Genomic DNA, 24,561 nt, shown 5'->3' on the forward strand with positions numbered 1-24,561 from the left:
TTTATATCGTAACTATTATCATAAACATTCCTTTGCATACACATAATTCATTAATGAAATGCTTATAATTTTAAAGTGCTAACTTAGATACACATTTCTCTTAACCAGCTTATTACTAACCATGTATAATTCATACATGGCGATAATTTAAATTTCTAAGATTTATTTCTTTTGTTCACACATAAGTTCCAGTCGAGAATACCAAATTTTGTTTTATTTACTTATAAATCCTTGTTGCAATATATATCACAAACATTCTCCTGATATGCACATAATTAATCCCAACCTCAGTTTCCTTTTTTAAACCACCTTTCGAGTAAGAAGTAAGAACTAAACGAGCAGAACGACCAGGCATACATACGTAAAAACTAAAACTTTGAAGAAACAAATGAAATAAAACAAAATTAGATCACCCACCACCGCAAATACAAAAAAGTTTAAAACCCTTTGTTTCTCTTAAAGAGAGAATAAAAAATGCAAGTTGTCAACCAATCAGGGTAGTTTCGTCTATCCATGAAACATAGAGGTTTGCTTATCTCTCTCTCTCTCTCTCTCTCTCTCTCTCATCTCTCTCTCTCTCTCTCTCGAGCCTCTGTTCTGTTCACCTTCTAACCAAAGAAACCGACTTATTGTACCCTCGGCGCTGTCCCTATTCTTTCTCTTTTTCTTTTAATCAAATCTTAATTAAACCCTATTTTTTCCTCTTTTTGGTTGCCTCCGTTAAAGATGAAACAATGAACGCCAACATAAACAACCCAGAAACTTTTTCCTAATTTGTTTCTGTTTTTGTGGGGGCAAATTGAAATTAATCAAGGGGAGAGAGAGAATAAAGTCTAGGTTTTGAAGGCATGGCGAACGGAACGGATTCGGAGGAGAAGTTCGTGGTGTTATCGAAGATCCGGGTGGGTTTGAAACGTGAGTTTGAGTTTGCTTTGAAGGTTCAATCGGAGATCTGTGGGTCATTGGGTCGGACTCGGGCCAGGAAGGTCCAGAGTAATGTGGATTCGGGTTGTGTTCTGGGTCCACCAGAGGTTAAGAAATTGAAGACGTATGAGTCGAGGAAGAAGAGGAAGAGACAAGAACAGAGTGTTGTTGTTAAAGAGACGGAGGATAAGCGTGAAGAAGAGGTGAAAAGTGATGTTTTTGATGTAATTAATGAGAGGGAACGACCCATTCGTGAGAAAGAAAGTAAGGATGATTCTGAAAATATGGGTGTTGGTGAAAGAGGGGCTTTGATGAATGTGGAAGAGGTTAAGGTCGTCAGTGAGCGAAGAGAAGAGGGAAATGATGAATTTGGGAAAGTGGTTATTGGTGTGGAAGAGGAGAAGAAGAATGAATGTGATGAGGTTTTGATGAATGTAGAAGAAAATAAGTATGGAGAATTGGATGGGATGGGTGGAAGTGCTCGAACAGAAGAGGAAAAGAATGAATGTGGAGAACCGGTAGTTGGTGTGGAAGAGGAGAGGAGGAATGAGTGCAATCAGGTTTTGACGAATGTAGAGGAAAATGAACACTCTGAAGTTGACAGAGAAAAGGCTGAAAATGATCTAATAGGGGAGGTAAAGAATGAATTTGAAGAAGTGGTGGCTGTTGTGGAAGAGGAGAAGAAGGATGAATCCGATAGAGTTGCTATGGATGTGGAAGAAGTTAAGTGTGATGAGGTCGGTCTGGGCAAGGAGTACGAGCCTGGAAGGGTGCAAATGGAGATGGAGGAGGAGAAAAAGAATGACATTGAAAGGGAATTAGTGGAGAATGGGGTGCTTGAGAGCTCTATGGTGGGGAAACATTCAAGTACTTTGTGTAACGGAGAGTCTAATGTGGCTAAATCTGTTGCAGTTGATGGCAATGACGAAGGGAAGACAGTGAATGTGGTTGTTGAGAGGCCTTTGAGGAGGTTTACAAGATCATTGTTACAACAAAAAGTAGAGTTGGCAAAGGGTTCCTTGTCAAAAGATGGTGGGAAAAGGAGTGATGTAACTGAAGTTGCTAATGATGGTGTGGGTGGTCCAGTGAAGCAAGAAACAGTGATGAAGCCGAGGAAGGTCATGAGAAAGTTCTATTCGAAGTTAAAGAATTTTCTTGAGTCAGGTATACTCGAAGGAATGTCTGTGATGTACATTCGTGGCTCAAAGGTATGAAAGATTGTTTCCCATATTAACCGAATGTGTATTAGATGATATAGAGATAATAATCTATTTTGATTTTGGTTGTGATTATCTGTACCCTGTAGGTAAAAGGTCCTGGAGTTAGTGGTCTTCGAGGAGTGGTTAAGGGCTCTGGGATCTCTTGTTTTTGTGATGATTGTAAGGGAAATCAAGTAAGTTTTTTTACTACTTGGAATTTTTAGTTTTACTAGGTCATATTTGTGTTTTAGTCTTGTTAAGTATGTTTCTGTGAGACATTGATTTGGGTGTTTATTATTGGTATCTAGGTTGTTACACCTGCTGTGTTTGAGCTGCATGCCGGTAGCTCAAATAAACGTCCTCCAGAATATATTTACTTGGAAAATGGGAAGACACTTCGTGACATTATGAATGTATGCAAAGACTCACCGTTGGCGACATTGGAGAAGGCTGTCAGGATGGTCCTCGGTTCTTCATCCATGAAGAAAGCTAACTTTTGTTTGAACTGCAGAGGTTGCTTCACATCTCTTTTGATGTATATTGTTGTCCCTTTGAGTGAGCATTTTTCTGAATTCTGACAATCGAGAGTTATGGGAATCTTACCAATTGCAGTTTCCTTTTCTAATGCTGGTGTCGAGGAGTTGATGCTTTTATGCAAGTCATGTGTAGAGTTGAAGGAGTCTCAAGCTGGCTCTGCCGAGATAAAGGAGCCTCTATCTCACTCTTCTGAGATGGAGCCTCAACCTCCCTCTGTTGAGTTGGAGGAGTCACCAGCTCCCTCTGGCGAATTGACTGATACTAGTAATAGGTATGCATTTTTTTTCTTTTTTCCTTTTCGTGCTATTATACTTACAGCGTTTGCACTCATTTGTAGATTATACTTACAGCGTTTGCACTCATTTGTAGGACTTGAGAGTTTGGCAGATCATACCTCCAATTTTGGCAGCTATAGGCTGTGCTAATTCATTGCAAAGTGTATATACTAGGATTTGTATTTTTATCAATGGTCCATATCTGTTCATCTATGGTTGCAAACGCATGCATCTTTATATTTATGTTCATACATTGCTTGTTTATAAATCTAAACTAAGTAAATCTTAGGTTCTGCGAGTTTGAAATGGGTTAAATGTCTTCCTCTTATGTATGTATTTCTTTGGAGTAATATGTTTACTTTTTCTGTTTCAGATCTCCAGAACCAAATTCAGCTCAAACATCATCTCACAGTAAGATGAAAAGTAGCTCAGTAAAAAGTCATGGGAAAATAACAAGAAAGTAAGTGCTGCATTTGTGTTTGTATGAATGTTGTCTGTAAGTTCGTTGTTTATTCTGGTGTATATGGATGGGAAATGTCACCTATTATTATCAGCACTTAAAGTTGTGTTCCTTATGATGCTTTTTTGAAAGGGATCTGCGGATGCATAAGTTGGTCTTTGAGGAAGGTGGTTTGGAAGATGGAGCTGAAGTGGGATATTTTGTTCGTGGCGAGGTTGTTGCATTTACTCCATGTTGGGAAAATTTATCTGTTCTAAATTTCTTATTTTAACTTCTTTTTCCTGACTTGCGCTATGTTGTTGGTAGAAATTTCTGGTAGGCTACAAAAAGGGATTTGGAATATTGTGCACCTGCTGCAACTCTGAGGTATTTTTGCTCTGCTGGAGAAATATTTTTTCCTGAGATTACAGTTGGATGTCTGATTTTCTTTTACATTTAATGAGCAGGTCAGCCCCTCACAGTTTGAAGCTCATGCTGGTTGGGCAAGTCGTCGTAAACCGTGAGTTTCTATCTTGTATGTTTTGGTGTTTGGAGTCAATTATGTGGATTTTCATGGTGGTCCCTGGATAACATCTTGGTTTGATGAATTGCAATATTGATAAAATCTAAAAATTACCTTTTTATTTCACTTGGCATGATTTAAGTGGCAAGACATGTTAGGCATGTTCTCTTGATGTTTAGACAAGAGATTTGGAATTTCACATTTAGTAGTCCTTTTATTATTGTTTGACTTGGTCTCTCTCTCACTCTGCCTCTGTGTGTATTTGGCAGCTTTCAACATATCTACACATCCAATGGTGTATCTCTCCATGAATTATCAATAAAATTGTCCTTAGAAAGACCATTCTCTTCTAAAGAGAATGATGACCTTTGTGGCATTTGTATGGATGGAGGGGATCTACTATGTTGTGATTCATGTCCCAGGGCTTTTCATATAGGTAAACTTGAACTTCTCTTGGCGTATTTTGTGTTAGTGTCATGAATTTGATTATTTGGAGTCTTTCCTGATGTTATGAACTTAAGCTCTTAATTGCGCCTTTGCTGTAAAAGGTTTAGATAATGGTGAAGGAAACACTTTTTTTTTTTTGGGGCCTTCTCTATTGACTTTATTTTTTTAAGATGTTAGATTGTATGAGAACTGAAATAAGGACTGGTAAAGAAAATTGGGTTGCTTTAGAAGATATTCTGGAGTTGTTCTGTTGGCAGTAAACAAACTTTTGTAGTTGACTATTATACTTTATGGGTTTTGGAAGTCGGGGAAATATTCAGTGGAATGTATGAGGGAAATCCATATGTAAAAGGTATAATTTCCTTGCCTGTGTGTATGTGCTTGAGGAAAATGTCTTATTTTCTTAGGCTTTTCAACTGAATCTGATCTTTCAGTCCTCTCAGCCTTCTGCTGTCATTAGTCAAGTGTGGCCAGTTTGGCCTACGTGCATACTGACACAAATCTTGTATTGAATGATTGGATGTGTGAATTTGTTGGTTTGTTTTGCTCCTTAATGAAAATATGAAATTATTAATTAGAAATATAGGTTATTCATTGTCTGAGTTTGTTTTGCTTCTCATCTTCAATCACAATCCATGGAGTTTGTACAATATTCTGTCCACTTATATGAAATATCTGTCTTCTACTCATGTATTTATTGATAGTGGCATGCATGTTATGATTCTATTTATGAACATTTTAATTGTTTCGGTTCCGAACGCATCCTAAACATATTTCCCTCACTGACTATTTGGATATGAAAAATGACATAGTTAGGATATTTGAGTTCCCTTGCTTTTTCTTGAGACTGTTTTTGGATGAGTTCCCTTGCTTTTTCTTGAGACTGTTTTTGGATTTGACAGCTATATTTGATTAACATCCATGGTGTTCAGAAAATTCTAGTTAATTGTTTTCCTGTAATCTGCATCAATTGGTGCCCTGATACTCGTCCTTATGTTGATCAATTGCAGACTGTGTTTCTTTACCGGGGATCCCCAGCGGTACTTGGCACTGTAGATACTGCATGAATACATTCCAAAAAGAAAAATTTGTGGAGTATAATGCCAATGCCAGAGCAGCTGGAAGGATTGAAGGGGTTGATCCATTTGCACAGATGGTTAGTCGATGCATTCGGATTGTCCAAACCCCTGATACAGAATTAGGTGGATGTGTCTTATGCAGGTCTGCTCTATTCTGGTCTTGCCGCATGAAATATCCATTTAAGCATTCCTTTTCTCTTCTTGTCCTTGGCCTCTGTTTTTCAGTTCATATTTTCCCACTCCACCGTGCCATCCAGAGTTCGTTTTCTGTGATCATTGCTAGCTTTCCTTTTCTTCCCTCCTTGAACATGAGTGCTGTGATATATAAATATATGCTTATCAATGCAGAGGACGTGATTTTTGCAAGTCAAGGTTTGGTCGTCGCACCGTTATACTTTGCGATCAGGTACTTCTGTTGGTTCAATCAATTCACTTAGATGTTTGGTTTTCTCAAGAGTTCTTTCTATTAACACTGTTCCTTTGCAATATTATCCAGTGTGAGAGGGAGTATCATGTTGGCTGTCTAAAAGATCATGGAATGGAGGATCTTCAGGTGCCACAACTTCTCGTTTATGATACAATTTCTTTTTGGCTGTAAGTTCTACATTACTGTGTAAAGCATTGACTGTCTTTATTCAACAGGAGTTGCCGAAAGGAAAATGGCTCTGTTGTGCAGATTGCAAAAGAATTAATTTGGCTTTGCAGAAGTTGGTTGATCGGGGTGAAGAAAAGCTTCCCGAAACTTCTTTGGATGTTATAAAGAAGAAGCATGAAGAAAGTGGTTCAGATAATGCAGTCGATTTTGACGTCAGATGGAGGGTTTTGAGAGGGAAGAAAGTGGATGCTTCTGATGGCACTAGAGCGTTACTTTCAAAAGCAGTTTCTATCTTCCATGTGGGTATTTTTGTTTTTGTATGATTACATAATTCCTGCTTAAGATATGAGGTTGGCTCTTACTAATTTGATCATGTGAGGGCATTTTGTTGCAGCTGAATATAGTGTGAATTTGATTGTTGTCACACCTTTGCTTCAAGTCCCTTTTCTTCAAGTGCAGCTAGCTTCCATAAAATAGTTTCATTTCAATTATGATTATTATTTTTAAAAATTGAGAGGATATATCATCATCCAAATGCTAATGGATATCTCTTTAATTTCCATGCTCTAGGATCGTTTTGATCCGATAATTGAAAGTGCATCTAAACTTGACCTCATTCCGGCAATGGTTTATGGGTGAGTAATAGGTTCTTTAAGTTTTGTTTACCCCCTAGCTTGCCTTTTCTCATTACCATTAATTACAGTTATTATTTAATATGCTTCCGAGAATCCTCATGTTAATTTACTGATTTTGCAGGAGAAGCCATAGGGGCCAAGATTATCATGGGATGTATTGTGCCATATTGACAGTAAAGTGAGAATACCTACCAAAGGGTTTCTCTTGTCATTGTAGTATGTATTTTATTTTTTTCTGATGATCATATGTTATTAATAATATACAGCCAAGTGGTCGTGTCTGCCGGAATTTTTAGGATTTTTGGGCAAGAACTGGCAGAGCTTCCTTTAGTTGCAACTAGTAATGATTGCCAAGGCCAGGTATTGTAATGGTGGACTGACTATCATTTCTGCATATATATATATATATTCCCAGCTTTTTAAATCTCCCTATCTCTTTAAGTGAATGATTTAAACCCTAGTCTGTTTTGTTGTAAAGTTGATGTCCAGATTGAATAGATTAAATGTGGTATTGCTGTAGGGTTACTTCCAGAGCCTTTTCTGTTGTATTGAGAAGCTACTCGGCTTCTTAAACGTGAAGACACTGGTCCTTCCGTCAGCCAGTGAAGCGCAAGCAATTTGGACTAATAAATTTGGTTTCAGCATGATGACCGAGGAAGAGGTGCGAACATTTTTGCTTGTGTTTTCTTGGCAATACTAGGCTTAACACTAACGTCCACATGATTTCTATGTTGCAGCAAAACAAGTACAGAAATGACTATCCCCTGATGATCTTCCAAGGAACATCAATGCTGCAGAAGCCGGTCCCAAAATGCCGGATTGTCGGTAAATCAGTGGATGGCTAAATGTAAATCAGTTGGTTTTTGCTTTACCCCTTTTGCAAGAAAATGTACAGGTTTTCTTTGTCAGTTCCTTGTACAGAGATTAGAAGAAATCAGCCGTAATGCTTTTTTTTCCCCCACCTTTTGGGTTAATTTATATTTGTGACATCCTGGGGCCGGCGTACTAAAAAGAATGAAGAAGAAATATAGCGAACAACTTAGCTTATACAAAATTTTGGGGGCGTTTCAGTTTAATGAGGGGAATTTTCCCAATTTTGAAAACCTTTGTATTTGGTCCATCTTGGAAACTGTAAGTTGAATAGAAAAATGCAGTTTCTTCTGTGAGAAACGTTCTTATTTTGTATTTCTTTTTTATAAAATGCGAACAATATACATAGTATACTCCATTGCCTTCCACAATCATACTTTTTCAAAGCCGCATAATATAAATAATTTACTGATTAATTAAAGGATAACATGAATTTTAAGTGGGAAATTTTTAATAATGAAAATGCCATAGAGAAATTTTGAATTAGTTAGTGATTATTACGAGACCAATATTTTTTTTAATCAAAAAACAAAATGCCGTTGGAGATTGATGAGACCAAATCGTCGTTTTCAAAAGCGGGATGTATTCGAAATTCGAAATTCAAAATTTAAAATTTTAATTTTATTGATTTTCCAAATAAATAAAGCACGACTTAAGAAGAAATACATTTACCATTTCGCCCTCAATAAAGTCCCCTTATAACGCCGCTCTCTCGTTTGTTTTGTCGGGTTATAAGTTGGTAACGCTCTCTCCCACTCACTCGATTCTCATTTCACTTGGCAGTCGCTTATTATTCTCTGCAGTCACTAAAAAGGTAAATCATTTCTCCCTTTCAAATTTTTCTTCATCACTTCTAGCAAAAACGCATCGTTTTCAATTTTGATGGACATAGTGTAAACTGAAATTATTTGAACTTACACAGATCGAATCTTCAGAAAATCGAGTGAAAAATGGGTCAGATCCAGTACTCGGAGAAATACTTCGATGACACTTACGAGTACAGGTATTATTTTGGTTTATTTCATTATTTATCGATTTTAGGGTAATATTAATTGAATTTCTTCGGGGGGTGTATTTTTTGTGATCGTGCAGACACGTGGTTCTTCCTCCTGATGTGGCAAAATTGCTTCCCAAGAATCGTCTCCTTTCTGAAGTATGTTTCTGTATTTAGGGTTGTTGAAACTTTTTTTTGTGTGTTTGTGGAGTGTTTTGTTTTTGTTTTTCCTTTCATAGTTGTAGTGAAATTAACCATAAAATGAACAAAAAAAAAAAAGAATTATGAAATGGATACTAGATATAGTAATTTTCTTTTTGATGTGGCGTTCTGCAAGTTGTTTGTTTAAATGGCTGTTGTTGTTTGATATTAGATTCTGAAGATTCTGCTTTTGAATTTTGGTTTGTTGATCATGTGAAATACTGAATGGAAAATGTCCGATAAGAGGATGTCATTAAAAGTGTATTTATTATCATGATTAGATATTCCATTTATTTTGTGCTTCCGTGAACTTTGTTTGGTGGCGTGAAATAGGAATATAGGTAGCAAGGATCAAGCAGTATCATTACACTTTTTTGGTTGAAAAGAAATGGTAAAGGTTGAAGTCTAAATATGCAACATCTTGTACTTGCTCAAATTTGGTGGAAAAGGGATAAAAGAACTAGGTTGAATGAAGGGTGATAAAATAATTCGTTTTTCCTTATTTTATATTGTTGGAAATAAGTTTAGGGTTTAATGCCCAAGAGGTCACCCATGATGGTTTGATGACAAAAATGACGAGGTTATCTTATCTCACAAGATCAGTAGGGTTATCTTAGCTCTTAAGATCAAGAGGGTGATTTTAGCTTGTAATATCAAGAGGTGATCTTAGCTCTTTAGTGATCAAAGAGAAAATGATCACTTCTACTTTGGTTGCCATAAATAGATGGTCAAAGCAAAGGTAGAGAGCTAATGAGTTGAAGCAAACTCTTGATCCTTGAGAGATCAAACCATCATAGGTGACCTCTTAGTCATGGAACCTGAAACTTGTCCTTCCACTGCCAGGAGTGAGAGGTTGTCACTGTTGTGTGAAGCCAGCCTCATGCGGGGCCTTATGAACCATAAGACTCATGCCTTTGCCACAGACACACGGCCCAAATTCTTTGCTTGGAACAGGCAAACCAGCATTGGCCACACTGGCCCGACCCAATGAAATTGAGACCAGCACCTGTTGCCCCCTCTTCATTTTACCTTGATAGTGTGATCAACCCAAAAGTTAAAGTTAATGTTATGGGGAAAATGTTTATTGAGTATTATGGATTCATAAAATCCAAGATTTAGTCAACATATGATTTGGTGACAGTTATGAATAAGGACATAACAATTAAGTTCTCTGATATAATGTTTTCTTTTGATTTTCTTCTTAATTGATAAATGGTTGGAAGTGGCAGCCGTCTTTTTATTTATTCTTACCTCCTCTGTCGTTCATTCTCCTTTTAGCAAACATGCTTTTACATTCTATAGAATGGTAATGTGGATTTCTTGGTGACCCAAATGATTTGCGCAATTGAATTCTATATATTGAGTTTGTGTAATTTGAACTATTGCTTTGATTTCCCTTTTTTTTGTGTGTATGTGCGCTTCTTGTCTTTCTAATTTAGTAATGTAATTGACGGTATTGTGGCTATTATATTTTTGTCAGCAGTTCTTAACATATGTTATTTGTATTTTGTAGACTGAATGGCGTGCAATTGGAGTTCAGCAGAGCCGTGGATGGGTTCACTATGCCATTCATCGTCCTGAACCACACATTATGCTCTTCCGCAGGCCTCTGAATTATCAGCAGCAGCAGGAGAATCAAGCTCAGCAAAACATACTTGCCAAGTGATTTCACGTCGCTCTTTATGTCAAAGAATGGAAGGAATAGGAAGTTTAGTGTTTTACCTAAAAGGTTTAAATGTCGTAGGATGTTTGGTACTGCATTGTATCTCTATAAATGCAGAATTCCATGTTAGGCTTCGTTTGGTGAATGGATGTGTTGTTGACATCTTTGATGTCTTTGTTGCTGCCTGTTTAGATATGTGATGTTGATACTTCTTGTGTACTGCTTGTGGATGAAAAGGCACCGGTGAATTCTGAGTGATTAAGCTTTTAGTTGTCTTCTCACTTGTGCTTTGTCTTTGGTTAATTTAACAGTTGAGATCACAGGTTTAAATCCTCTGTGTTTGTTTTTGTTATAAAGTGAAATTCAATTATTCATCTGAACTGTGAAATTTGAATTCAACTAGGATTCTTAAACCTTGGTATATAAGAGTTGGTAGGCTTGACTTGTTTACGTCTGTTGAGTTCATGTGATGATCAGATGGTTTTATGCTTGATGAGCCTATGAACTAAGATGGAAATTGATTCATTTTTGCTTCAGAAGACTATTAGTATTTTTGAGACTTGCTTGTTTCTCTTCTTGGCTTTGAAAAGCACATTTAGCTGAAAATCTAACTCATTTTGCATCTCAAATTAAACCAATAGATAAAGAGAGAAACAATTAACAGGTCAGCAGCTTAATTACTGCGGCTACAAAAGTACAGAACTAATACAAAAGTACAGAACTAACAATGTCAGTAGAAATACAAGTCTACAGAACACACCCAAAATGAGAATCAAAGGAAGCCAGCGTATTCATTTTCCATTAGCAGTACCATCACCAAGAGCTTTCATGATCAACTGAGTCTGCTCCTTCACAAGATCAGCCTTCTTGCTCACAATCTTAGCCTCTTCAATACCAATCAGCATCCACTTGTCATTCATTTCCTTCAACTTGTCATTCCCCAACGACTTCAACGCCTCTCTCCACACCAAATTCATGGGAAGATATTTGGAAAGCTCACCCGCTAGTACTGGGTACTCATCCAACTCGGCTCCTTCACGCTCACGCTCTTCATTTTGTTCATTCTTTTGTTCTTCCCCTTCATCTTCATCATCAGCAGATGCGGAATTTTGAACTTTCTTGGCTTCTTTCTTTCTGTTCGTTTTTTTCTTGCCCCATATTAATTGGGCAATCTTGAAAAGCGCTTGGTCATGTGGGGTTTTGACGAGGGACTTGGAGCGAGCTTGCTTGTGGTACTTGACCCGTAACCTGCGGATCTTGTCAGTAATCTGAGCGTGGGTGAATTTGGAGCCGAGGGACGAGTTGATGCGGTTGAATGATGAGGAATCAATGGTGATGGTTGAGTTTGGAGTTGATGACGATGACGACGAAGGGTTTTGTTCGGCAAGTTTCTTGAAGATTTTGAGGAGGCGGATCTCGTCGGAGTCGGTAAAAACCCGGCCGTTTTGGGAGGTGGGTGAGGAGACCGGGGATGTTGCCACTTGCTTGCGTTTTCTTGGAGTTGATGACATGGTGGTGGCGGCGAATTTTAGGTTTGGATTTGGAAAAGACTACACTCTAGAATAAATAAAAGAATCAAGGAGAACGCGGCTAGCTCTTTTTGGGTGGTGGCTGTATTCCGTTCGTTTCACAAAATGATTTAGATGTGTTTGGGGATGAGGTGTCTGAAACTTTATGGTATAGTAGTTGGAGAAAAAAAATTAATAATACTAATAATATAGTAGATTTTTTTATCGTACAATTAAAAAATTATATTAATAAAAATTTTTAGTTACATCAATTAATATTTATTAAATATTTAATATTGTGGTTTTTAAATTATATTTGTTCAATTTTAATTTCAAACACATTTTTAATATTTTTTAAACGAGAAATATCGGTAGATGGATAGGGATGGTAAAAATTTCTACAGGAACATGTACTTTTAGGGATTTCTCCTTTTCGGGGAGGGTACGAGGATAATTTTAGCCCTGATTTTTTATTCAGAGGAGGGATATAGAAATTTATTTATCTAATTTTTTATTCGGGGAAGAGATGTGGATGAGGTGGAATCCACATCCCCTCCCCATTTCTCCCATTTTAATTTTTAATTTTAATTTTTAAAATTACTAGAAAATAAATACTAAAATTTAAATTATATTATAAATTTATAAATATTGGTAAAAATAACAAATATCAAAATATTTATATTATTAAACTTTTAGGCCTAATTAACTAATTAAAGTCTTAAATTTTTATTTAGGACATTAAAAATGCTGGGTAGATTCTATTTGCCTAAAAATTTTGTTTTAATTTTAATTTTATTTTATTAAAAACATTAATTAAGTATCTACATTTATTTCATTTATTTTATTATCGATATAAAAGTAAATTCTTTTTTTTTATTGTAGGATTATGAATATTGATAAAGATAGTTATTTTGATAATTTGTATTTTACATGTGACTTTTGTAATGGATTAATGTTAATGTAAAATATATTTCAAACTTTATTTTTATTTTAATTTGTATTTTAATATAATTAACTCAAAATTAAAAACAAAAAAAATATTAGTTATTCGGGGATCGGAGACCCTCGGAGAGCCCCTGTTATTATTCGAAGAGGGGATGCAGATTCTCTCAATCAATTATGACCGGGACAGGGACATACACAAAATATCGAGGATAGGTACGGAGAGATTGGTCTCCTCCTCTCCCCTCCCCATTGTTATCCCAATGAGTGGGTGTACATCAGAAATTCAGAATAGAATTTTATTTTTTAATAAACTTGAAACTTTTGGATCTAGATAATGCAATTTTAAAATAATTTAAAATTATTTTAGAGTGAGATATCAATTGTTCTGAGAGGGTCTAATTAGTAGTTGTCATAATCTATCCACAATTAGATGTTCATACTTTTGATAAGATTTATCCTTTGATAACAATAACTATTTATTTAATTTTATAATTTTTTTTTCAAAATTTTTATTATTTTTAATAAAACTTTTAAAAATTAAATTATTAGTAAAATTTTAGAATTTTTGAGAATTTGAGATAAAATAATTTTTAAAATGTTAAAATATCTAAAATACTTTTTAGATATTGACAAATTTATTTCATTCTTTTAATAAAATAACTTTAAAAAATTTGTTTATTAAAATAATTTTTAACGCAAACTCTCATTAATAACTAAATAATTATTTTTTTAGTAAAAACTCTACTTATAAAATTATACTAACAAAAATTCTACTTAAAAAAACTCTATTTAAAAAAATTATAGCAAAGGGAGCCTTATTGGTTTTTCAATTATTTATAAGGTGTATTATTTACTGAATGGTACTCAAGTTATGTTATATGATAGTAAAAGTCGATTTAGTATAAATTTTATCATTTAGATTTTTGAGATAGATCTTTTATTGTTATAACTTTTATAAATATATTTTCAGTTATTTCAGGTAGAGTTTTTAATTAGTTTTAAAATATAATTAAAAATAAATAAAATGACCTTAATGCACTATTTTTTATAAAATTATGTTATAAAAAAATAAATAAACATAATCCAGATAAGTTATTTCATTAAAGAAATCTCAAAATTTAAGATTATGCGATTCAATGTATTATTTATTTTTCAATAGCTGCTATTAAATTGTGTAAAATAAATAGCTCAAAATTTTAAATTAAAATAGCCTTAATCAATAAGATAATAACAATAATAATTTTTAGTTTGGTCTACATCCAATACAAAGTACGCAATCAATGTTTTCTTCACAGATTAAGAAATAAGAATCATTGATAATATTTACTTAACAAAATAGAAGCGGGAATCAGAATCGAAATCATGTGCGTCGTCTAAATTTTAAAATGAAAAATAGGAGATTGATTCCAAACCCCCCCACCTCCCTTAAAAATTAATTTTTCATTCCTTAGATTTTCTATTTTACCGTATTAAATATTTATAATTCTCAAATTGCCCTCAGTCAACTTTTGTTATTTTTATATATTTGGTCCCTACTGATTTATAAAATTACCCAAAAATTTTGTATTTTTTGTAAATAGATCCTTTATATTTATTAATAATAACAATAATAAAAATAAAATTATGATTATTAAAATTTATTAAATTTATTAATTTAATTCTTATTATTACTGTCATTAATATTAATATTATTTTAAATTTATTAATTATTATTAATATTGTCATTATTAAAATTTATTAATTTTATTATTTTAATTAATATTATTGTCATTATAATTAAATATTTTTTAATAATTTATAAAATTTTAATTCAAAATAAAATAAACACGTTAATGAAAAAATAAACATCTTATTTTAATTCTTATTTTCTGTTTCGATTGCACATCAACAATGTTTTCCCCGAAAGACAAAATCTGCTAAATGCCATCCATTTCCATGCGGTGATGGTAAATCGCCAACTCGCTGTACACTCAAAAGTCTGATTAGAAAAAAAAAATGGTAGTTTAGTTGCTCTGCTTTGCGCTGCGCTTGTCGATTCCGGGTAAGCGTTCCCAACGCCGTTTAAAATTAGGGTTTCTGAATTTTATTAACTTTATCATTTCTCAAGCAAATAATAACTCATAATTAATTAGTCATACGATCAACTACGATTATTTCCCTGAGATTTCTCGATTTGAATTCTGCAATAGACAGTTGTTTTAATTAACAGATGGAGATTTTAATTTTGTTATGTTTGTTTAGATCATACTCGTTTAAACTGCTGTGGCGTTTTTTTTCGATGGCTCGATCTCGCAATGCCATTGTTGCGACTGGGTTAGTGGTTTTTGCTGCTGCAGGCTTGGCGTTTCCGTTTTACATGGCGTAAGTGTATATATTGCTTTTCTTGGTAGAGCAATGTTTTGGTAATTTTTTGTGACGGCTGAAGTTAATGTAGTCTGGTTGGTTGGTTTGCATCCACCCAGGTCATCAACGAATAAGCCTGTGATTGATTCATCAAAGCCGCTGCCACCTCAGGCAACTTTTCGAGGGCCTTACATCAACACTGGTTCGCGTGACATTGGACCCGACCATCAAACTTATCCGAAGAAATGATTTCTCATGTCAAGCACCAGTTCTGGGTTGTAAGTAAGCCTTGTGTTCTTTGTGCACGTTCTGAATTGAGGATCTTGTTGAAATATGGTCCCTCTTTAGCTGATGGATACACCTCTGGAGGCTGGACCGATAAATCTAATTAAATGAGCAGTAGTACATCAAGAATTACTCTTGGCATGGACAATATAAAATGTGAAATTAACTCGATGCATAAGATTTCTTTTTGGTTCCTGCTACTGCTAGCCTAGTGGGAAAGAGAATTCCCTTTCTATTGAAGATAAGAATGTATTTCGTTGTTGCAAAATCAGTTGCCTTTTTTATTTTTTTGGGATTTCTTTAGAATATTGTTGTATCTCTGTTCGGTTTTATTTGAACAGTTAAATTCTATGCAATAAAACCGGGCTGCCTTTGCACACCATGAATTTTGATCCACAAATGTGTTTCTAAGTGCTCGCTTGACCATTAACTTTGCCTATAAACTTATTTGCCAGTGGAACTTTGAGCAAGCGCACACTGATGTTATCATTTTGGTTGAAATACTTGAGAAATTAAACCTTATTATCTTTATTTGGATGGGTTATCTTCTTCTTCTTCTTCTTCCATCCAGCTGTTTTGCTCTTTCCACTGTGCTTCAGAATTAGCTATGGTCTGTGTCTTTGTTCGCGTTAGATAGAATTTTGCTCAAGTGCATGGACTTGTAAGTCCTATCTGATTATGCAACAATTAAATGCTACTTAAGGCTTGGCTTTATAATTATTGATTTTAGAAAACATTTACTTTAGTTTCTTGCCACTTTTCATATTAGACACTTCTGAGACTTGTTAGCTAGTACAATAAGTATTGCAACTGACAAGACTTGTTAGCTCTTATTTATAAAATTATTTTAATGTGGAGCTTGAGAAATCTGCACTTACATCGTTGGATTCATCAACCGTGGAGATTGGAAACTTTTAAGAAAGAATGGAAGAAGGAAAGGCATAGATTGGAAGCTTTGATTTTAATTTGGTGGATGTTATTTTGTGTATTTTGTTTATGGAGGATTGTGTCCAAGTATTTTAGTTGATCACTGTAAATAAAAGAATTTGAATTGATTTGGGAGAATCAGATATGAGAGAGATACTGGTATTAACCGAACCAAGTCCCTTTACTGCAGGGTGCCGACATTTAAGTGACAGTGAAAGTAAATGAATGAGTTCACTAGTTAATCATTTTGTCTCAAATTCGAACCAAGCATGCAACCTAGAGTGAAATGGTAAATTGATCGGGTTTTCGGGTCCTCTTCTTTTTTCAACCCGACTATCTGGGTTGCAGCCCACTGCATGCACCTAAACTTTGTGCTGTGGATACGGAACTGCCTCTGGTTGAACGCGACTCGCCGCTTCGTCCACGTGTGAAAACAAAAATTTGAGAAACGTCATGAAGCCAGGACACGTGATTTTTTATTTAATATATTTAAATTACCGTTAATTACGTTAAAAATTGTGGCTGTTAGAGCGCCTCACCAGTTTGGACTTTGGTATTTAAACAAAGCGACTTCTTTTTGTTTCAGATCACCGAACCAATCAACACGAAACACGCCATTGCCAAAGGGCATTACGGGAATTTTGTGCCAGAAAATGTGACAGTAAATGACCAGCAGCCCCTTGACTTTCTATTCTGTTAGAACCTTTAATTGGTGAGACCAATCATACAAACTAAACCACAAAGTACTTGATCGCAAATCGGACAATCAGAAAAATCGAGCTAACCGGTTTTTCTTCTTTTTTCCGTTTTCTGAATTCTGGAAGCGTGAATACAGACAGACAGCTGGGAGAATTGGAGGGGCAAATTGCAAACTTGCACGCAAAGTCCTCTTCTTTTTCTGTCTCTCTCTCGAAAGCTCACTTTATTTTCGCTTCACTAGAATTGGAAAAATCATACAAAAATTTTCATTAAACTCAAAGCAAAAGGACATGGCGCTACTTCTTTCTACTACTGCTAATATCACCACATCACCAAGAAAAACCCTTCCATTTTTGGCCACAGGAACCCCGAAGCGACAAATCACGGTAAAAAGCTTGCAAAAGAGAAGCAAGAATTTGTCTCCACTACGAGTGGCAGCTCCTCCTTCAGACCCTGCAGCATCAGATGAAGAAACGATGAGAAAAGATGAGAAAGAAGATTATGGATCATTGGTCGATGATGAGTATGGTAAAGAGAGTTCGGATTCTAAGTTTTCTTGGAGGGATCATTGGTACCCAGTTTCTTTAGTTGAAGATTTGGACCCGAACTTGCCTACACCGTTTCAGCTTCTTGGGAGAGACTTAGTTCTTTGGTTTGATAACAATTCTAATAAATGGGTTGCATTTGATGATAAATGCCCTCATAGACTCGCCCCATTATCGGTAATCTATTCTATTGTTCCTCTTGATCTCTGTAATTTTGTGATCGAGGTGAAACATAGAAGATAAAATTGTAATTTGCTCATTTTTTATTTAATTTTCGATATTATAGTGGTAATGGAAGAAGTAATATCTGTTGTTGTATCTTATTTTCTTTTTAAGAAATGAAATTTGAATGGAGGTTTTTCTAGGATCTAGAGTGAAGGATATGAAATCTAATTTACAAATTCATATCTTGTTCTGTTCTTGATCAGTTTATCCAAGGAAAGCCTCACATATAGTCATATGAATGACCAATTTTTTGTCGTTTTCGATATAGAATCCGAAATTCAGAATTTTGGGAGCTGTTTGTTTGACCATTGATGTTTAATCTTGGTAGCTAAGTTGGGAATTATGTTTCTTAGATCATGTGATTGATGGGTTCCTTAAAATTTTATAGGAAGGGCGGATCGATGAAAATGGGCATTTGCAGTGTTCATACCATGGATGGTCTTTTGACGGGTGTGGATCTTGCACTCGCATTCCCCAAGCAGCATCTGAAGGTCCTGAAGCTCGTGCAATTCAGTCTCCCAGAGCGTGTGCTACGAGGTTTCCTACAATGGTGTCTCAAGGTCTGCTATTCGTTTGGCCAGATGAGAATGGTCAGGAAAGAGCCAATGCCACCAAGCCACCAATGTAATTGACTCTATTTCTCTCTTCTGTTTTTAGATTATGCATTGACTGAATTACCGACTTTGCCGGTTCATTAAACCTGTGTGGTAATGTTTAGGTTGCCTGATGACTTTGACAAACCTGAGTTCTCATCGGTCACAATTCAGCGGGATCTATTTTATGGCTATGACACTCTCATGGAAAATGTCTCAGATCCTTCCCACATTGATTTTGCACATCACAAGGTACATACTGAATTTCAATGGTAGTGTCGCTGGGTGCAAGATGGAAATGTCATTTGAACAATAGCTGGTTGGTTTAAGATAATTTTGATATGAATTAAATATGGTAGTCAGCTCTTGGTCGATATGTCTCATTAACTAAACTAGAAACACAGTTATCGTCTCTTGTCAAGTTCTTTGGTTTTCAGTAGTGTCAGGAAGTGCCTGCAGGTATTGTTTTCTTAGTGGACTGATTGAACACATAGTGGCGCAGCTTTTTGTTTACTTGGCCATGTTGTGCTTTCCTTCTCAGTCACTTGGAATCTCGTAACATCCTAGTACTCATATACAGGTCATGTTGTTCTCATTCATGGATATGTCCTTGAACAAGGAGTAAAGTAGTGAATTCTATACCCCTATCTCCTCATTAGATTGCTATAGGAATGTGACACTAATTGCTCTCTCTGTGGAAACAAATCTCCATGTACCTTATTGAGAGACATCGTTTGCAGGTTACCGGCAGAAGGGACAGGGCCAAGCCTTTACCGTTTAAGTTGGAGTCTAGTGGACATTGGGGATTTGCTGGAGCCAATGATGGAAACCCAAGGATAAGTGCTAAATTTGTTGCTCCTTGTTATTACATGAACAAGTAAGTTCTCCACTGTCTGGACCAGCAAAATTAATACGTCTAGATAGACTATCTCCTTTCCTGCTTATGCTCTCTCAGTGATACTTAAAATTGTTGATTTTTTCAAGAACTGGAGATTTGAATAATTTCCCAAACTTACTTCAAAAGCGTTTAGTATTCCTGATGAAAACATTGTGTGATAAAGTGTGAACCTTAACCATCAAATATTTCCTCCTACCAAGACTCAAGTTCATTTTGTTAAGCCAATCAATGGAGGCTTGTATTTCAAAGTTAGAGGTTGACTTTTGGTTAACTGGAGGATTTATGCACAAACGTAGAACTGAGTTGTTTTGACATCAGCTGTAGTTCAAGGAAGCCGATGAAACATCATTTCATGTCTTAATTGTGTTTAAAATTGAATACAACTGTTGACGAACTTTCTGCTGAGTTAGGTGATAGTTTTAGTTGATTGAGTACTATATTTGTTTATCAGTTCATTCTGCTTCCGAAACTTAACTATCCGTGTATTGCTTTTCTTCCAGGATAGAGATAGATACAAAACTTCCTGTAGTTGGTGATAAAAAATGGATAATATGGATTTGTTCCTTCAACGTACCAATGGCACCAGGGAAAACCCGCTCAATTGTTTGTAGTGCACGAAACTTCTTCCAGTTCACTATGCCAGGACCTGCCTGGTGGCAGGTAAGAACATCTCAGTTGTGTTTCTGATGAAATTTGTATAATGTGACACTTGCATGGAAACTTTAGTCTAAAGAGAACACTCAAATGCTGTTGACATGTTCAAGCATACGGAAAGTTTATCTTGTTAACACGCTTGTGCTAGTGTGCACACACATGGTTTTAGCTTCCAATTCAGGTAGTTGATTGTTCTTATCTTGGATACCATACTGTCCCATTTGGGAAGGGGAAGTTTTGGATGTCTGGCTGAAATGTGGAGAGAAAACTCCTTGATTTGGAGAAGAAAACTTAGTTGAGATGTATGCTTAAAAGTTTTCTCCCTGTTTGAGGGCCTTTTCTTAGATATTGGCATCCGTGTCTTGTAAACTTTCTAAATAATATTATTCATATTTTTCATGTTGATGCCAAAGTTCCAATCTAAGGGGTTTGCTGTCAGATTTGATAAGACTTTGTTGAGCTGTATTGTTGATGATTTTCCTCCACATGAAATTAGTTTTTTAACGGAGTTATGTCCTATCTCCACCTTAGAAAACTAGAAATTTAATATTTTTACTTCGTAAATTGGTGAATTATCTACAAAATGGCTTCCGATTTTACCAGGTGGTTCCTAGATGGCACGAGCATTGGACTTCAAATAAGGTCTATGATGGAGACATGATTGTCCTCCAAGGTCAAGAGAAGATCTTTCTTTCAAAATTGATGGAAGGTTCTGAAGATGTTAACAAGGAGTACACAAAAATTACGTTTACACCCACACAGGCAGATCGGCTTGTGTTGGCATTTAGAAATTGGCTGAGGCGACACGGCAACAGCCAACCTGAATGGTTCGGCTTCAGCAGCCAACAACCTTCCCCTTCAACAGTCTTGTCGAAATGTCAGGTACGAAACCCCTTCTCCATTATTTCAAGAAATAAAAAATGAATATTGGGATTGAATTTAGATTTTTAAAGTAGATGGATTCATAATTTGTGTTAAGTGGGACAATGTCACATTTATAATAAGCTCGATTAATATGTTATTACACCTTCTGGGTTTGATTTCTTCCTTACGTTTTAGTTTTTCTGTTGTTGGGTTTTGTTTCAGATGCTCGATAGATTTGAGCAGCACACCCTCAAGTGTTCATCATGTAGAGAAGCTTATTCAGCATTCCAGACGGGCCAAAAGTTTCTCATTGGCGCGACCGTTGCATTCTGCGCAACAGCTGGGATTCCTTCAGATTTGCAATCACGGATTGTTTTGGCTGGGCTTGCACTAGTGAGCGCTGCCTTGGCTTATGCTTTGCATGAACTACAAAAGAATTTTGTGTTTGTTGATTATGTGCATGCTGAAATCGATTAGAGAGGGAGTAGATATGCTGCTGAAAGAATCAATGTGTCCAGAGGTATAAGAAAGATATGGTGATAAATCTTGTCAAAATTTGCGAGTTTGTATATATCTATTAGATAGAAATCAGTGTGATAGCTAAGCTTAGAGTGTTTCCTCAGTATTCCCTTTGTTTTTGTGCCAAATGAATGTCATCAGATAAATATGTGCAGACATGCATCCAAATTCATGAGTAAATGGATTAAACAATATACACTTTGTCAAATGGAAAGGAGCGCATTTCCTTTAGGAACAAGCAACCACAAAGTTTAGTCATGAATCAGTTTGAAAAAACAATTTACTTTTAACTACTCCATTACGACGGGGAGAAGAGAACCCTATGCACGCAGGGTCACAGTCAATCTTTCACGCTTGGTACCAATCGCGCATTTCTTCTTCTATTCTTCAATTTCAAACACCTAACTGCCCGTACCATGTGTTACTCTTGCTGTTGCTAATAAATAGCCTTTTTCTTGGTGATTGTAAGTCATAATCTTAACTAAACTTTATTTAATTGGCCATCCAAATTCAAACCTTGTAAACCACATTACGTTGAACTTAATTACACTTTTGTATCATTTCATTATTGAGTAATTTTTATCTCTTACCTTCAGGCCAACTAATTGAATGATCATTTTTTAAAAACTAGAGCTATAGTTTAAAATGCTCAGAGCATCATTTGACAAAGTGGAAACATTTAAAGCATAAACTCTTAATAATCTGCTAACAAGTTTTGTCAAATTCCTTATTAAGAGGGTTATATTCCTTTAATGGTCTTTTATTGAAAAACAAAGTAGATATATTTATTTTTATATGCTTCCCTATGCTAAATCACATTAAGCACATTAAAATATAAAAACATTCTTAAACTCATTTCCTCTCCTCTTTTCCTTATACGAGTATTTTGTAGTTGCTTACTCTTCCTTTTCGTTGAAAAATCAATCCAAGCTCTTTTTTAATAGATTTTTTTTTCTCCAAAATAGATCTAGATCGGTCTATGATGGTTACGATTGTTTTTTTGTTTTTTGTTCCCCCCCTCCCCCCCTAATTCTAGAGACTATAGTTTTATTAGGTGTTCATGTATAGAAGATTTTGATACAGTAAAGAACGTTGCAAGCTCCATATGTAGGAGCTCTAATGTCTTAGCGTACACTTCCTTTGTTGATGGAGCTAGTTTTAGTAAATATATCTCTATTGTGATTTGGGTTTGGGTGAATGGAATTTGTCAATTTGAGACGCTAAACTAATAAAGATAAGAAATTTTACCTAAACAATAATCAAAGACTCAAGTAACATACCAGAACGATTGTACTTAGATTGCCAAAATTAAAAACTCCGCTAAAAATTAAATATATACGTGCTTAATCACTCTATCTAGGAAGAACTTAGCAAATTCAACTTGTTGCCGAAACAAAAAAAAACTGGACTTTTAGTGGTTAAAAAAATGTGATTACATAATTAACGCACTGTGAAGTATCATGTATATGCTTCATGAATTTAGATAACATTGCAAATTAAGATGACAAAGATAAAACCAATCCAAGATATCCATACATCATTTCATGTGATCTAAACGTTCATAATTAAGACACTAATTTCCTCCCTAGTTGTATATACTGTTGCTTATCATATATATATAAACACTATTTACAAGTGTGTGTGTGTGTGTGTCAGAAACAGCAAAATAAAGAAAGACAGCCGCTTCTAATTCTACCTTTCAAGGGTCATATGTGCCCAATAGAAGAACAAAGCGCATTAATTTCGCTCGGTATAGGTAGGTACAGCACCATGCCATTGCATCAAGTCATCAACCCCTAGTTAATAACATAAGCAAAGGTTTTAAAAAGCTAAATTGGCATGTGAATCTTGACAATTTAGCTAAACGTATAAGTAGTTAATTCTTACCTATCATCTAATTACATTGGTGCCAGTTGATGCTCCTTTTTGGCCGTACGTGTTTGTTGAATTAACATTGACGGCCGGTGTGTGCCCGACAAATAAAGCAACATGCCCCATAAGCTTATCTTTCCTTGAAAATGTAGTGCCGCATGAACACTGCCACTTCGAATCCCCACAATGCTTCTCATGCGTCCGCAAATCAGAAAGCACCGAGAACTGCTTCCTGTTGCAACGCTTGCACACATACATCTTGGGGCAGTGGCTCCTCTTGTAATGATTCTTCACGCAAATCATCGACTTCAATGGCTGAAACTTTGCGTGCTTTTTGTTCCACCTACACCCTTCTTGTGGACACGAATATTTCCTTACAATTTTGATTGTAGACTCATTGTTATTTCCCATTGAGCTTCCATTTTTCTTCAAAGGATTGGTCAAGGCAGCACTAGTCTTGTACTCATCACCATGAGCTCTCATGTGCATTCTCAAATTTGCGTCTCTCTTGAACCCTTTGCCACAAACTTGACAATAATGTGTGTACTTAGCTAACAAATCCACCGCATCCACCTCGATAATATCACCATTGATCTCTGAAAATGATTCTCCATTTTCAGCAACCGGAATATTAGCATTGTTAATATAGTTACTAACGTTATTAGAATGCATGCCTCTGTTATTATCATCATCAGTAGTCACAAAGTCATTGTGATCGCCATACCATGTATCAAATGCTTCACTAAAGTTATAGCACCCTTGCAGCCCTGATGATCTTTCTTGATTATTATTGGGATCAAGCTGTGATATTTCATTAGTGGTGATGTTGTTGTTACCTGAAGTGGAAGCTGGAGGAGGACTCATTTGCTGACAAGTGACCATCAATGAAGAAGCGGTAAGAATAATTTCTTGAACTAAAGATCTCATGTTAGCCAGGGCTATGGATGTTGACTCAGTGGGCTGATGATGATCTTGAGAGACAAGAATGGTGATTACAGATTGAAGCTGATGAACCTTTTGTTTAAGGAAGGAAACACTGTAGAGAAGAGAAGACACATTTGAGGGATTTGAAGCTGGCCCTGATGATGAAACTACAGCTTGTGACATGTTTGGGAAACAAGATGCGGCTCTTGCACCTGAAAAAATCATTTTCGAAAAGATTTTGCTTCTATATAAGATCTCCAAGATAAAATCTGGTAGCTATAGCTGCTGCTTTTTTTTTCTTTTTGATTAAAGAAAAAGGTAGTAATCATATAGATTATAGAGAGAAGCACTTGGGCTGCTAATAAAAAAATGAACGTGA

The 24,561-nt window shown here is 35.7% G+C and overlaps 6 protein-coding genes across 10 annotated transcripts; 4 read left to right on the forward strand and 2 right to left on the reverse strand.

The window, feature by feature from the left end:
• The first annotated feature begins 516 nt into the window (after positions 1 to 516).
• LOC102624448 (uncharacterized) lies at positions 517 to 7,823 on the forward strand. 4 transcript variants are annotated; one of them, XM_015533389.3, is made up of 18 exons: positions 523 to 2,132; positions 2,231 to 2,317; positions 2,432 to 2,636; positions 2,736 to 2,931; positions 3,309 to 3,395; positions 3,528 to 3,612; positions 3,702 to 3,761; positions 3,842 to 3,894; positions 4,167 to 4,333; positions 5,355 to 5,565; positions 5,772 to 5,829; positions 5,920 to 5,976; positions 6,066 to 6,317; positions 6,589 to 6,653; positions 6,775 to 6,831; positions 6,920 to 7,013; positions 7,174 to 7,314; positions 7,391 to 7,823. In XM_015533389.3, the coding sequence occupies exons 1-18, from the start codon at positions 849 to 851 to the stop codon at positions 7,496 to 7,498; spliced, it is 3,267 nt and encodes a 1,088-aa protein (XP_015388875.1). In that variant the 5' UTR covers positions 523 to 848; the 3' UTR covers positions 7,499 to 7,823. The 4 variants fall into 4 exon arrangements, with proteins under 4 accessions (XP_024958055.1, XP_024958054.1, XP_015388875.1 ...); XM_015533390.3 differs by having other exon boundaries at positions 524 to 2,132; positions 3,528 to 3,609; XM_025102286.2 differs by lacking the exons at positions 6,589 to 6,653; positions 6,775 to 6,831; positions 6,920 to 7,013; positions 7,174 to 7,314; positions 7,391 to 7,823 and adding an exon at positions 6,413 to 6,582 and having other exon boundaries at positions 519 to 2,132.
• Positions 7,824 to 8,235: 412 nt separating this feature from the next.
• Positions 8,236 to 10,761, forward strand: LOC102624930 (cyclin-dependent kinases regulatory subunit 1). The gene is made up of 4 exons (XM_025102288.2): positions 8,236 to 8,337; positions 8,444 to 8,526; positions 8,616 to 8,676; positions 10,232 to 10,761. Exons 2-4 carry the CDS (start codon positions 8,474 to 8,476, stop codon positions 10,382 to 10,384), a joined length of 267 nt encoding a protein of 88 aa, XP_024958056.1. The 5' UTR covers positions 8,236 to 8,337; positions 8,444 to 8,473; the 3' UTR covers positions 10,385 to 10,761.
• Positions 10,762 to 11,172: 411 nt separating this feature from the next.
• Positions 11,173 to 11,892, reverse strand: LOC107178326 (probable transcription factor At1g11510). The gene has a single exon (XM_015533289.1). It carries the CDS (start codon positions 11,890 to 11,892, stop codon positions 11,173 to 11,175), a length of 720 nt encoding a protein of 239 aa, XP_015388775.1.
• Positions 11,893 to 14,706: 2,814 nt separating this feature from the next.
• LOC102625210 (uncharacterized) lies at positions 14,707 to 15,848 on the forward strand. The gene is made up of 3 exons (XM_006487932.4): positions 14,707 to 14,875; positions 15,076 to 15,195; positions 15,297 to 15,848. The coding sequence occupies exons 2-3, from the start codon at positions 15,113 to 15,115 to the stop codon at positions 15,424 to 15,426; spliced, it is 213 nt and encodes a 70-aa protein (XP_006487995.1). The 5' UTR covers positions 14,707 to 14,875; positions 15,076 to 15,112; the 3' UTR covers positions 15,427 to 15,848.
• Positions 15,849 to 17,173: 1,325 nt separating this feature from the next.
• On the forward strand, positions 17,174 to 21,594 carry LOC102625487 (pheophorbide a oxygenase, chloroplastic). Its single transcript, XM_006487933.3, has 7 exons — positions 17,174 to 17,810; positions 18,247 to 18,482; positions 18,577 to 18,703; positions 19,192 to 19,328; positions 19,850 to 20,009; positions 20,607 to 20,885; positions 21,090 to 21,594. The coding sequence occupies exons 1-7, from the start codon at positions 17,379 to 17,381 to the stop codon at positions 21,342 to 21,344; spliced, it is 1,626 nt and encodes a 541-aa protein (XP_006487996.1). The 5' UTR covers positions 17,174 to 17,378; the 3' UTR covers positions 21,345 to 21,594.
• A 1,459-nt stretch (positions 21,595 to 23,053) lies between these two features.
• On the reverse strand, positions 23,054 to 24,561 carry LOC102625770 (protein SENSITIVE TO PROTON RHIZOTOXICITY 2-like). Of its 2 annotated transcripts, XM_015533286.3 has the most exons (3): positions 24,095 to 24,561; positions 23,274 to 23,854; positions 23,054 to 23,182 (listed from the first exon to the last, which is right to left on the reverse strand). In XM_015533286.3, the coding sequence occupies exons 1-2, from the start codon at positions 24,405 to 24,407 to the stop codon at positions 23,277 to 23,279; spliced, it is 891 nt and encodes a 296-aa protein (XP_015388772.1). In that variant the 5' UTR covers positions 24,408 to 24,561; the 3' UTR covers positions 23,054 to 23,182; positions 23,274 to 23,276. The 2 variants fall into 2 exon arrangements, with proteins under 2 accessions (XP_015388772.1, XP_006487997.1); XM_006487934.4 differs by having other exon boundaries at positions 23,274 to 24,560.

This window comes from Citrus sinensis, chromosome 8, assembly GCF_022201045.2.
Source record: "Citrus sinensis cultivar Valencia sweet orange chromosome 8, DVS_A1.0, whole genome shotgun sequence".
NCBI classification, from domain to species: Eukaryota; Viridiplantae; Streptophyta; class Magnoliopsida; order Sapindales; family Rutaceae; genus Citrus; species Citrus sinensis.